We start from the raw sequence: 14,013 nt of genomic DNA, 5'->3' as shown, positions 1-14,013 counted from the left end.
GTTTTTACCAGAAGGCCATGTGGCATGACAGCATGGGTGAGCTGGGCCTGCTTCAGCCCTGATCAGTACATGATGACCAGAATAAAACCATGTCCTGTAACCTCATGGGGGGAATGATGGGAAAGGGCCAAGAGGAAAAGAGCTCTTGTGCTTGTAACTGAACACAGAAATTGAAATGTGGTTGAGGGAATTGATCCCATTTTTGATAGCAGTGTTTACTGTATTTTTCTGAGTGGAGCCCACAGGTTATTTGGAAGAACAACTTTTGATTTGGCAGTACTTGGCATTGTTTTTATATACACAAATACACATAGCTGCATAGGCAGGTAAGGCAAGAGGAGCTCAGTGCAGCAGGTCCTCTCTTCCAGCAGGCATCAGATACAGCCCCTGGCAGCCCTTGATTCCTCACATGCTCCACTGACACTTCTCTGCTTGATTTTTTGGGGATCCTTAAAAGTTTGGGTTCTTTGAGGCTCTCTTTTCAAAGAATGGGTGCAACTTATGTCTATTCTGTGCTCTCAGTGATGATACAGATTTAAATATTTGAGTGGACTCAAGAATCAATCCCTGTGGAAAACCCTGTGAGCTTCACCTCTGGAATGGAAAATGTAACCAAGGGAAACCAGCCTTTTCTTGTGGCAGTGTGAAAATCAGTGCTCTGGTTCTGCTTTGCTTTCTGCAAAGCATAGAGATGGCTGTTGGAGGAACTTTCTCCAGAGAAAAGGCAAATGCAGTGTTCAGCCAGGGGTGTGAGGAACACCACGACCCAGGTCCCCTGAGAGTGTAATTGCAGCAGGTTTTGTGGTTAGCAGTGGAAAAAAGGAAGAAAGGGGTTGTTGTTTTTTTTTTTTAAAAAAAGGATTTCAAAGAGTTTTGCAAGTGCTTCAGCATACTGGGCAGTGAGCTTAGCACAGAAGCCAGAACTAGGAGTCTGGATTTCTGGAGGCAAAATGTGAATTCATGGTAAGGCAGGGACTTGTCCCTCAGAACAGGTTAATGTGGTAACACAGGAGCAGTGCTTCCCCTCGGCTGGAGATGGAGCTCCTCAGCAAATCAGCTGCCTCACACAGAAGTACAAGCAGAAACCAGACACAGAGGTGAACTGCCTGAGGGTCTCACATATTTCAAAGCAGAGAAATGTAATGATATCTTAAAGAGGTATAGACAAGCCAAGGAATACCTGTGGCATCTAGAGAACAAGTCTGGTGGGGAGCAGCTGAGGGAGCTGGGGGGGCTCAGCCTGGAGAAAAGGAGGCTCAGGGGGGACCTTCTGGCTCTGCAACCCCCTGACAGGAGGGGGGAGCCGGGGGGGTCGGGCTCTGCTCCCAGGGAACAAGGGACAGGAGGAGAAGAACTGGCCTCTAGTGACACCAGGGGAGATTTAGATTGGATATTAGGAAAAATTCCTCCACTAAAAGCATTGGAAAATAAGTATTATATATTATTTATGTTATTGTCCTCACTACACAGGGTGACATAGTTTTACCTTAGACAATATTAAATATGAAACATGAAAGAAGAAACAGGACAAGAGAACAAATCAGTGCATTAATTACAGAGCTTTAGAAGTTCTGGGCCATGGTCAGACTATCACTGTGACATCCAAAAACTTGCTGCCTCTCACTCCGAGGCTGTTTGCTTACACAGATCAGCAGGTGGAAAGGATGACCACAGATCCTGTTTACAGTAAGGGCAAAGTGTGCAGGAAAAAATAAGTCTTATCATTGCTTTCTAAAGGAGGTCAGCAAACCATGAAGATAGCCAGGCAGATTTGGGATGTGTAATGACATCTGTGCTCAGTTAACAAACCAGCAAATCCAAACAGAGGTGAGCTGATGGAAGGGCTTTGCCTGGCCTGTGACACGGGGCATTCTCTGCAGATGGAGCCTGTGTTGGGGTCACAGGTTATGAACCAAAGAGGATGAGCAGCACCAGCAGCACATCAGGCTGGAGGGCACCAGCAATTGCTGCCACAGATGTGCCTGCAGGCAAGACAACACAGGTGCTCAAGGATGCCCAGCACATGGGATTCAGCAGCAGTGGGAATCTCTGTGTTTGTTTATTATCAGTGATCCTCCTGTTCAAATGGAGACACATTTTCTCCTGGTTTATTTTTTTTGTGCAAAATGCTTGCCTAGCTGAAATTAATTTTGTTGGGAAAAGATTGGGGTGAACTTCCTTAAATAAACTCACCCCATCTGCCAACTGCAGAGCCTGAACCTTAGGTACTCAAGAGGACCAAGTGCTGGTATGTGAGAGGCCTCTGTTTTCAGGTCATTTACTGAGCAACACCACTGTGCTCCTGACATCCTACAGAGAGCACCTCACAGGACAGAGGGCACTGCTGCATTGATCCAGGACTGATTCCCAATCTGCAGTTATCCCCATGTCAAATCTTAGTGGCTCCATCCAGCTCATTTGGATTTAGACTGGTAAAAGATATCAAAAAGCAGCAGCTTAATTTCTGCATTTCCTGACTTTTCAGTGCATCTAAAAATTGTAACCTTCCTGTTACTATAAGGTATGTTTTTATACTTAATATTCAGCTATAAATTGTGATGGATGCCAGACCACCAATCCGGATCCACTAGTCTGCCAAAAAGGAGAGTGGAACAGCATGTTGATGCAAATGCTGCAGTGTTTCCTAAATCCGTGGTGCTTGAAAACATCCAGAATTATTACATGTGGCTCCTTCAAATGTGTCCTGGGCTAAATGCTTTTGGGTATTGACTGATTTCATTGAGCCATGTGTGTGAATTCCAGGGACCAGGCCTGGATCTCAAGCTTTGTCTCTGGATTTCTGTTTGTCACTGCTGGCCTTGTTTGGGTCTGGCAGAGCTGCCCCTCCCTTGTACCCCCCGTGAAAGGCACAAGACAGCAGAGAACCACACACAGGCAGCTCCAAATGGCAGCAACACCTTGTGGAAGGTGGCCTCATACAGCATTTCTGGGGCAAGTCCTGGGAGCAATGAGACAAGATCATTGGGAATTGGATAAGCATGTAGCCTGACTTCAGGCTCTGAGTAACTGTCCTGTTGCACAGTTTCCACTCGCATTTGTCCTTGAGTTTGGTGGAGACAAATACTCAGGTTTCCCATTTTAGCATTTGTCACAACACAAAAATGTGAAGCTCTCGAGGACTGAATCTGCAAAGAGCTGCAAACCTCTCATGCTTTTGTCCAGTAGAACATTTCAAGGTTTTCCCCTAACTCTTTTTTTCCTTCTGCCCATTTCAAATGACTGCATCCTTACACTCCTGCTGTAGCACAAACCCACCTGCTGGATCATCCTGTTCATTTAATGGGAGAGGAGTGAAATAGTCCCTGCAGGGTGGTCATTTCAGGACCATTTAGGACGTTGACATAACAAACTGGAGTTTTTGTTTGTTATTTTTTCAATTTTGTTTAATGTTGTGGTACTGTTGTGTTTCTCTGTGCAGTTTCTGCCTCAGCAGAGCTGTCAGCATGCACAGTATTCACTTCCCAAGCATTTGAGAGGCTTGATTTTGAAGCTGCATGGAAAGGCACTGCCACATGGAGGGCAGGGCTTGCCCATCCCACCTTTTTTCCTGCTGTTCACAGGATGCATCCGAGCAGGAAGGAGAAAGTTACTGATGGCTTTGGATGCAGTGATGTGTGAAGGGATGCCACAGTGGGGCATAGCACAGCAGAGAGGACATCACTGGCAATCCCACCTCCAGAGCAGAGCAGACTCTACTAGAGCAGGGCAAGAGAGTGTAGAATGCTGAAAAACCATTGCTAAATGGAACCAGCAGCCTTTGCTCTCAGAGCTTGGTGATGACAGCAGGAGCTGTTCCCAGGGTGGGTTCCAGACTGCCAGCACTGAGTGATTCCAACGCTCTGTGTTTCCGTGGCTGTCAGTCAGAGCAGGGCCTGCAAGAATGGGATGGGTTGTTAGCAAAATGCTTTCAATGGGACCCTAAAGGGAGGGCAATTTTAGCCAGGCTTTTCTGTTTCCATACATCATCTGCCAAGCCCAGTCATTTTAATAAGGTACAGGAGAGTAGCCAAGAAAGCTAAAAAAAAAAAAAAAAAATAAAAAATATATAAATATATATAAATGTAAGTACATATAAATTGTAGGGGGAAGGATGCTTAAAAAGTGTATTCATCAAATATGGCAAGGAAAGTGAGTGTGGTGAGAAGTTTGCAATTTCCCTGCATGCTGAAGATATTAGTTAGTGTTTGAACAGGACAAAGCTGTAATGTCAGCCCTGCCTTGGCACGAGGTGCTGACAGCCTGCATAAGCAAACGTTTCTGTCTCCCACCAGATCTCAGTGTGCTCACAGGGAATGGCTGCAGGACTCTGGGATGGCACTGGTGTGCTGCCTGCCTGTGAAACACAACCCCCAGCACACAGGGCAGGAGTAGAACCTTCTCCCTTACACTGTGTATTTCCTTCTGAACCAAAGGCTCTGTCAGCTCACTCTGAGGAGTGAGGCTCCCCACGAGGCTCCCTGTGCCTGCTGCCCTTGGCTCCCCGTGGTTGGGACATTTGGGTACATCCTTCTGGATGGGAGCAGCTGGGAGTGAGAACCGGTTTAGGAGCTGACCTGGAGCCTTTGGAGTCAACGGCAGAGCTTGTGTTGACTTCCTCTTGTAGGTCTGAACCTGTAACCCTGTTCTGTTCAGCCACATCATGTCAAGGCACCGATAACACCTCGTGGCCCAGATGTGCCTCCCCAGGGTCCTGTCCCACACTCTGCCCAGAGTCCAGGAGCCTGATTTCAGCTTCAGTCCCTGCCTGAAGGGGGCTGGAAGGGGGCTGGTCTCCAGAATGGTTTCTGCTGTCCTGAATGAAATGAGGTTTTCAACACAGTCCCAGGAGTTGTATGGCATCCCCAGGTGTGCTCGTGTACTCCTGGGGGCCATGTGTGTGCTGGCTTATCCAGGGAAATCTCCTGTGGAAAAGCAGTGTCGCAGCCTACTTATTGAATATGTCTCTGAATAAAAGGAAAAAAATATTGCTAATTTCAGAATATAAAGGGTTTTTTCTGCCATTAGCAGCATTTTAGTGCTAATTCTATATCCTCTTCAAGGTATTTTGATGTGCAAGTTGTATTTTATCCTTATTTTGCCAGCTTTACTGAGAGACCCAATAGGTAAAACGCTGCACTGAACACAAAGGGCAGCGTAGCTCATCCAGGCTTGGCTGACTCTCCTGTTAATCCCAGCAACCCATTCCTGTCCCCACAGGTGTCGTTCGCCAGGTGAGGCCCATCGTTGGCCCCTTCCATGCCATCCTGAAGCTGGAGATGAACTACGTGATGGGGGGGGTGGTGTCCCACCGCAACATCGTCAACGTGCACATCTTCGTGTCCGAGTACTGGTTCTGAGGGGGCCCTGCACCCCCAGGGCCAGGCCTGCAGCAGCACCACCAGCTACTATGTCATATACTTGTTTGTAAAACCCAATAGTGTTCTTCTGTTTGTTTGGTTTTTAAATATTTGGTTTATAGTTTAAGACAAATAGCAAGCTATTGCGTTGGTTAGGCGTAGGGTGGAGCGGATTAAGGGAGCCTGATGTAGTTTGTCTGTATAAATAAGTAGTGTGTAAAAATGCTCGGCTGCCTAGTGAGATTTGAAACTTTTCTAAATGTTTGGGCAGATCTCAACTATTGCTCCTTGGCCAGATAACCTGAATGACTGAGGCTGTGGAACCAAACAGATGTCAGAGTTCATTGGGATGAATATATGCTATCTCTGGATGGAAGCAGTTGGGTAAGGATTAATAATTTAATCTCAATATTAATTCCCTTAAAGGATTCACATTGTCAGAGAGTGCTAAATACTTGGGTTTGGGCCCCCATAGGATAACTCTGAACAGGCTCTTAGAATTGCTAATAATTCCTGAAGAGTTCAGCCTGGATATTTCAGAAGTGCCATTCAGCTGCAGGTACAAGAGGAAGTGCAAAAGGAATTAGAAATAGTAGGAGACTAACAAGCTACTGCACATATTAAAAAAAAACTCTCCCTTTTTTTGTACTTATTATTTGATTGTAAGATTATGTTTGATTCTAATTAAACAAGCACCTCTCTTTGAAATTACTCTGTCACAAGGATAAGGCATATTGCTTAAGTTCCAGTCTCACCTGTACTCAGCAATACATGGGAACTTCAGACCTCTCTCACCTGTCTGTTATAAAGCTCCATGCCTTTCTAAAATTGGTAATAAAATTAGCATGTTGAACTGTACATTTCCTATGCACCAAACCAAGGCATATGTAATAATATAGTGAAAATCTCACCAATAAATGAATGTTTAATGTATTTTCTGGGCATCGAAATAACGTATCTTTTTTTATTACAGAACTGAAAAGAAATAGCACCATGTTTCAGTTTGTTATGTTTGTTAAGATATGAGGAAATAAAGAAAGTCAGATGGGAAATACTCTGAAGTATGCCATGGTTTCTGCTTCCCAGGGAAATTGTATGATACAGCTCCTGTAAGAAAATTCATTATATACACATTCCCCACTCAAACCAGTCCTTCTCAGTCATTACTGGCATGGAACAGGTTGCCCAGAGAAGCTGTGGCTGCCCGATCCCTGGAAGTGTCCAAGGCCAGGTTGGACAGGGCTTGGAGCAGCCTGGGCTGGTGGAAGGTGTCCCTGCCCACGGCAAGGGGTGGGATGGGATGAGCTGGAAGGTCAGTGTGATCCCGCTCCCTTTATTTTTTCAACAAGGATCTGTGGGTTTGGTCTGTTTGTGGAGGTGTTGGTGGTGCAGGAAACAGCAGCAAACAGGAGCTGTGGCAGCAAACAGGAGTGTGGGCTCTCGGGGACGGGGCTGTGAGTGACCCTCTCACGGTGTTTCAGCAGCCTGGATTTAGTGTTCCAGAAAAGGCCTGTCCAGGGATGCTGACACACTACTTCTCTGTATTGTGTGGGGGTGTTAATCCACATTGCCTAGGAAAATTGTGGCTGTTGCTTCCCTTTTGCCTTTTAGCACATTTAATACCCAGAGCTCAAGGAGCATTTAGACAGCTCTCAGGGGCAGGGTGGGATTGTTGGGGTGGGCTGGGCAGGGCCAGGAGCTGGACTTCAGGGATCTCTGTGGGTCCCTTCTAGCTCAGGATATTCTATGATTCTGTGATAACTAATTACACATATTCCTTTTCGATTAATGGAAAAGGCATTATCTCTGAAAGGAACAACAACAACAAAAAATCCTTGTTTTCCCTAAGCTGGGATTTTAGCTGGTTCTTTAAAAGATGTCAGCTGAGGGGGTGCTCATTTCAAAGGTTTGCAGTCAGTCACCCTCAAAAACAGCACTTGGTTGTTCTCTCTTGGCCAAGACTGAAGCCCCTTCACGTTGGCCAGCATGTGCCTAGCCATGGGTTAAGGAATTCCATTTCCCATAGGGAAAGAGAAAGGGACCAGAATGTGATCTATATCTCGGTATCCCGAATTCGGTTGAGGCTTCCACCCTGCCCTCTGTGCCCTCAGCTCCTGCCCATCCCACAGGGGCTCCCTGCAGATGTGGAGGACTCCCTTCCCTGCAATTCCCCTCTTGTCCGACGGGAGCAGGGCTCAGGGAATGCCAGAATGCCCTGCTTTCCCCACGCCTGTGTTCCCACTGCCCGCGGTGAACACGGGAGGTGTGAGGCTGCCTGGAAATGGGAATTGCTGCTCCAAGACAAGAGAGACATAAAGCACACCCTCTGAGCCTCCAAACCACGGACCTGATGAAAGACTTTTCATTCCTGCTGTGGCTAAGAATGCACTATCTGTTCTGTAACAAGCCCTTTTGTTTGTTTTCACCTTATCCTATTTCATCGGGGTTTTTTCCCTCTCCCTTTCCTTTGTTGGATTCTCTTCTCCCCCTCCATGTTTTCACTCTCCACAGTGTCCAAGGCCAGGTTGGATGGGGCTTGGAGCAACCTGGTCTAGTGAAAGGTGTCCCTGCCCCTGGCAGGGGGTGGAACAAGATGAGCTTAATAGCTGAACTGGGTTAACTAAAGGTCACATAGGCAACTGTGAGCAGCCAGGGGAGGTTTGTGCCCCATCTCATGCTGAGACAGTGCTTGGTAATGGCAAAAAGCGAGGACTGAGGATGTGGGCTGTTGGATGCTATTCTGGTCACTGAGTGTATGATCCACCCCTCCGAACCTCCACTGAACACCTGCCAGTGGCTCCCTAACTCCATCTCTGGCACGGGGCCACGGGAGCCAGGAGCCACGGGAGCCAGGAGCCACGGGAACCAGGAGCCACGGGAGCCAGGAGCCACGGGAACCAGGAGTCACGGGAGCCAGGAGTCACGGGAACCAGGAGCCACGGGAGACAGGAGCCACGGGAGCCAGGAGCCATGGGAACCAGGAGCCATGGGAGCCAGGAGCCACGGGAGCCAGGAGCCACGGGAGCCAGGAGCCATGGGAACCAGGAGTCACAGGAGCCAGGAGTCATGGCTCACTCCCTTCTGCCTCCTCAGTGGCAACAGGCTGCAGGGCTGCTCGTCCCTGTGGGCAGGAGCAGGTCCCAGCCCCAGCAGAATGTCACACAGGGCAGAGGTGCAGGGAGGGCTGTGATGGTGGTTAAGGGCCCACGAGGGCAAAGCACAGCTGCTTTATGCTCACACCTGGCTTTGGTATTGCTTGGGTGGAAATGGAGTCACCGGTCCCATTTAAATGAAACCCCAATAAATGAAATGGAATAAAGCCAGCTGTGGTGTGTCACACCACAGGGCATGGGCACCTCAGCCTGGCAGTGCTCACAGAGCCACGCTGGCAGGTTGATTCCTGGGATGGTGATGAGCTCTTTGGTTTGGCCATGTGTGGTTTCCCCACGAGGGAGATCTGGTGCAGGTCACACAGTGATGGGGGAGAGCTGATAAAAGAGCTTTGGGGTTTCCCTCACCAGGCTGACCCTGGCAAAGGCAAGAACAGCTTTCTCTGAACCTGCCCCATCAGTGACCTCGGACCTGATCAGAGGGACCACCCTCAGCTCTGGATGCGAGGTAAGTTAAATTACATGTTGCTGAATTGTCCTAATACTGCCAACATTTTGGGCAGAAGTTGTAACAATGATAAAAAAGCACCAGTGTAATGGATACCATCGTAACTCTGTAACTACAGTTTAGGTTTTGAAAATTACAAATATGTGTATAACTAAGGCTAACCAGAAAGTACTAGATGGTGCTTTAACTGTGGCCAGCTGTCTAGTAGTTAGAAATTAGAAAAAAAGTGGGATTTTTCTCTTCCAAAGTGGAAAAATTGTGTACATTTGTACCTATTGAGCTGGTGAGCATTTGTCCAGCTCTACCAGGAAGCATCAGATTATCTGTGGTATCAAGAGAGGACAAAGTAGTAGTTTGTAAAACAACTATACAGAGCATGAGGAAAAAGAGACTCTGTAGCCTTCAGCTTATGATGCACTTCATGTTTTATGGATTAGGGACTTCTTTCACAGCTGTTAAATCTCGTAGTTTATTTGTTTAGTCAGGCTCCATCAGTTAACAAATCATGTAAACTTTGCTTTCTTTAGTAACAGTGAGTTTCATTTTGCCTTGAGTTACGTGTGAGACTGATTTCAGTGTTGTGTCTTCAGCTCGTGCGAACAGCTCCGTTCTCTCCAACTCATGTACCTGTGGCTGCTGAACTCTCTGAATGTTTATGACTTTAATTCATTTTTACCCCGAGCAAGAGTTGCACCCGACACCATATTCCCCCTCCCCCTCCTTAATTTTCTCAGATGGGGAACAACTGGGAACACAGAAAGAGTGTTTCGGATGCCAGTGTCTGTCAGTCAAAGAGCAGTGAGATGTTCTGCCCCTGGGTTTGTGGAGCTGCTGGCCCCCTGGCAGACAGAGAGCAGAGAAGGTGGCCATGTGGGTGAAATGGGAGAAAGAGGCAGCAAAGCATCCAAGAGGGCATTAATGCAGTCTGAGAACACAGGGGCTTCCCTGAGCCCCTTTCCAGGAAAAGGTTACCCTGAAATCACTGGTGGCTCAGGCCTGACTTTGGTTTTGGTGTCTGGCCAAGCACAGTTACCTGGTGGGTGTGGGTGGCTAAAAGATTGCTCTCATTGAAGGGGATTGACAAAATGAGATGTTTCCCCCCCCCCCAAACCCACAAGATTTCCCAGATCTGCAGAACTGCTCACTGAGACAGGGCTAGAGGGGAGCTACACCAGAGCTAGAGATGGGCTTGCCTGGGCAGGGGCCTGGGACTCTGAACAGGCACAAGGGTCAGCTGAGGTGGGATCTGGGGATCGAGCCCTGCTCTGTTCTGCAGCTGGTGAGTGTTACATGGCACTGAACTCACACTCAAATAAGGAGCACTTGGGTAAGTGCAGCACTGGCTCTGCCTCAGAAATAACTGCACAGCATCCACCTCTGAAGTTACACTGCATCCTGGCTTCTCTTCCAGTTGTGGTTCATGGCCTGAATTTACTTTCCTGGAGTCCATGGAGCACTGCCATTAGTTTTGACCTGATAATTTCACTAATGACTTGGCATCTTTTGCTGTCTCTCTCCCCATCCTCTGTTTTCTTTTCAATCCTTCTACAATGGTAGATGAATTAGATCCCTCATAACACATCAAACTTATTTTTTATTTACCAAAAATGAAACTCTTGATGTGGAGGAACCCAACAAATATTTGACAGGCTCTGTGAATCTGAAACTATTTTCCACATGGCCAGATTCCTGAAAATCTAGAGATGCCGACTGACATTGTCATAGGAGTCAAGACAGATTAGCTATCTGTGGTATTTAGGTATGTCAATGCTTTTTATTATCTAGTCCTTAATCTCCTCAAAATTTGGCTGTATAACAAAAAAGAAAGTATGTGCTAAGGTATTTATAGAAGTAATTTCTTTAAATGCTACCCTTCCCTGACTAGAATAAAATATATTGGACTTACTAGAAAGTGATGTTGTGCTTTCCCTCTGCCCACCCTTAAATTTAAACCACAGATTATGTATGTGAAACTTGCAGCAAATGGGACTGAGGAATAGAAATGCTGATATTCTATAAGATTCCAAGGCAATATGATTCAAATAAATATAAAGGACCTACAGAGCAGAGCCAACAGTCACTTGTTTAAACAGTGGAAGAAGGTCACTGATGAAGGACTTGCAGCCTCTCCACTCGGGTCTGTGGTCAGTAAATCCCGTCTGGAAGGTGCTCCTGCCCCTTCCCCTGTCACACAGACCATCAGCACCCTGGCTCCTTGGCTCTGTGCTCCAGGGACAGCACTGCCCTGGGCTGAGTTTTCCTGAGCATTTCCCAGGTATCTGCTCAAGCTCCGTGGCCTGAGGCGGAGCTGAACCTTGGTCTGCCCCACAGCCCTGGTGTTTGCTGCTGCCTCTGGGCTCCTGAGCTGCCCCAGCACGGTAGGATGTGGGTGTGTGAAGAGGCTGGAGATGTGAGGCAGCTTTAGGAGTCTTGGTCCAGCCAAATTTCTCTAAAGAGAAATTTATCTTGCACACAAAACGTAGCTGACAGCAGAGTTTTCCCTAAACCAAGATAGGGAAGAATCCTGAAGTCAAAGCAATTCAAGGAACAAAGCTCCCCTTTCTCCTCCAAGGAGTTTAACCCACAGGCCAGTAGATTCAGCTGACAGAAGGATTGGAAAATCTGATACATGCAGACAGATGCAGACATGTATAAGATACATAAAGTAGTTACCTGTAGGCATAAGGATAAGAATACAAACATACTGAGATTTATCCTTGCAAAGGTGGGAATACCAGTATAAACACTGCAGTGCTGGTTTCTGTGCATGATGCAACAGTCCATTTCTGAGCCTGGATAATGTATGGTGCAAACTTACCCATCAGTTCTGCTGGTGAGCACAGGAGCATCTGCCCCTCCCATGGCACGGTGCTGGACAGGCTCAGGTGTCTGAAACCAACTGAGATCTTGCCAAGGCTCCATTCCAGCCCCCCTGGACTCTGGCTGCCCCTCCAGAAACGTGTGTCTCTTCCACAGCTCCTCCATCCCCTCTGCCAGCCCGGTGTGGGTATCTCGGCAGCCCCAATCGCCCACTGTGGCATTGCACATCTGTGTTCAGGTACCTGAATTGCTCCCCTCAGGAGCTCTGCTGGAGCCTGTACTCAGGGAGAATTATGGCCAAGTAATAGTGGATTTTTGCCATTGGAAAGACCAACACACTGTGGAAGGAAGAAAAAATTATAACAGATTACATAGGGATTGCTGGACTAAAGTGCTCCCAGCTGTGCACTGGAGCAGGGAGTTGTGTTACTGCTGGCAGGAAAGGCACTAAATGCCCACTTTGTTAGCTGGGGGAAACCCAATTTGTAAAGTTCAAATCTGCATTCAGACCAGAGTTATTTTGATCAAAGGGGTGAGCACAGCCTGCTGAGAGACAAAAACAATAGCCAGGCTGGGCTGGCAGGGAGGGAGCTGGAGCTCTGAGCCAGCAGCCCCTCAGCTCCGGGAGCACTGAGCCTGGAACGGCTGAACAGGAGGGAATCAGGGCTCAGAGCAGCTGAGCTGGGAGCACTGAGGCTCTGGTAGATAAGACACTGGGGTAGATTAGACTGCAGTGTGTCGAGGGAACATCTGTTTTGGGGAACAGCAGGAGGAACAGAAAGAATAAGACAATATAATATGCAGAAGATAAGTTTTTTGACAGTGCTGTTGATTATTTGAAGTTTTGGATTTCGAATGAAGTTCTCCTTGTCCAACAGCAAGGAGCTGTGTCCTTGCAGGAGGTGTAAGGGGTTTGCATGTCATGGCTAACGCACAGGAGAAGGGCCACACTTGATTTAAGGTGGTGAACTGCACCAAAGACAGCATTTATGATGTTGTGAAAGGAGCATCTGTGTTGCTCAGGGTTATTCAAGAACTGTCTTTATTGAATCACTCATCAGGTCAGCAACATGAATTTAACAGCACAAATACCTCCTACTCACCTCTTCATCTCTCTGCATGTTGTATTTCTGTCCCCAAAAAAATAAAAAATAACTGGTCCTGACAACACCAGTGATTTGAAGAAATAAAAATGCTGACAGGACAGAATGGCTCAGCAGCACAGAGCAGTTTAGCACTTTGGGCTGCAGAGGCTACAGAGAGCTCCAAGTGCTGCATTCCCAATGAGGAGAACACCATTGATTTATTTCCTAATTTCACCTGCCTCTCACTGATAGATGGCTGCTTATTTGGATCCCTGAAAAACAGTTCTGCACAATAACATAGGTGCATTGAATGCTCCAAAGGTCAGGCAGCTTGAGCATGGGAAAATATTTGTGAATGAGGCCCAAAAAAACTACTGAAAGAGGTGATTTCTGGCTCAAAGATTAGTCTTCATTTAGAGACTGAGAATTTATTGCTGCCTGAACCAGCATTATCAGCTTTCTGTCAGCAACAATCATCAGGATTTCCTTTCCCAATCAACATGAGCTGTGACCTCATCGCTGCAAAGGTGAAACCCTGACAGGGATTAAAGGCTAATAGAGAGAAATGAGGTAGCAGGGCTGAACAAAGAGGAGATTGTTACACAGCAATGGCCAACTCAGGCAGAATGTTACAGCTGAAACACGAACCACCAAAGGGGGAAAAGAGTATTTCTAAGAAGGGCCTGAGTAATGCTGGGTCTCCCTGTCTTTCAGTGCAGAAGGAAGGCAGACTGCCATCCTTGCCAGCAGGGATTTTTGAAGTGGGATTAGCATAGCCTTGTGGTTTGTCAAGTGTTTAATTGCAATTCTGCAGGGACGCAGCCTGGAAGACACTGGAAACCAATTTAACGATCGTGCCTATCATTATATACACCAAATTGCTCCTGTGCACATACAATATTTAGTAGTCTGAAACAGAGATGCTGAGTCTGGGGGCAAGGCTTAGAACATGAAAAGTGATGAAAGGCAAATACACGTCTGATATTCATCAAAGCAATTTAATCCATGGTGGAAGAGTGAAAAGAGGTAAAAAGGGTTTTTTGTTGATCTGCGAGTTATTAGTTTTTTCACTCGTCCCCCCAGTTTCTGGAACCAACAAGTGAGGATATTTTTTCTGGGGAGATTCTCTTCTC

General features: G+C 47.0%; 1 protein-coding gene across 3 annotated transcripts in view; it reads left to right on the top strand.

Moving 5' to 3' along the window:
• FBLN1 (fibulin 1) overlaps positions 1 to 5,567 on the top strand; it is a 61,668-nt gene extending 56,101 nt beyond the window's left edge. For all 3 annotated transcript variants that reach the window (XM_051772541.1, XM_051772543.1, XM_051772544.1), the window contains exon 17: positions 5,218 to 5,567. In XM_051772541.1, coding sequence (XP_051628501.1) covers positions 5,218 to 5,357 — 140 coding nt within the window. In that variant the 3' untranslated portion in view covers positions 5,358 to 5,567. The remainder of the gene's footprint in view (positions 1 to 5,217) is intronic.
• The last annotated feature ends 8,446 nt before the right edge of the window (positions 5,568 to 14,013 follow it).

This window comes from Manacus candei, unplaced genomic scaffold (assembly GCF_025592945.1).
Source record: "Manacus candei isolate 608988 ecotype Guabito, Panama unplaced genomic scaffold, ASM2559294v1 h1tg000153l, whole genome shotgun sequence".
NCBI lineage: Eukaryota > Metazoa > Chordata > Aves > Passeriformes > Pipridae > Manacus > Manacus candei.
This window is presented reverse-complemented; position numbering and strand designations above follow the sequence as displayed.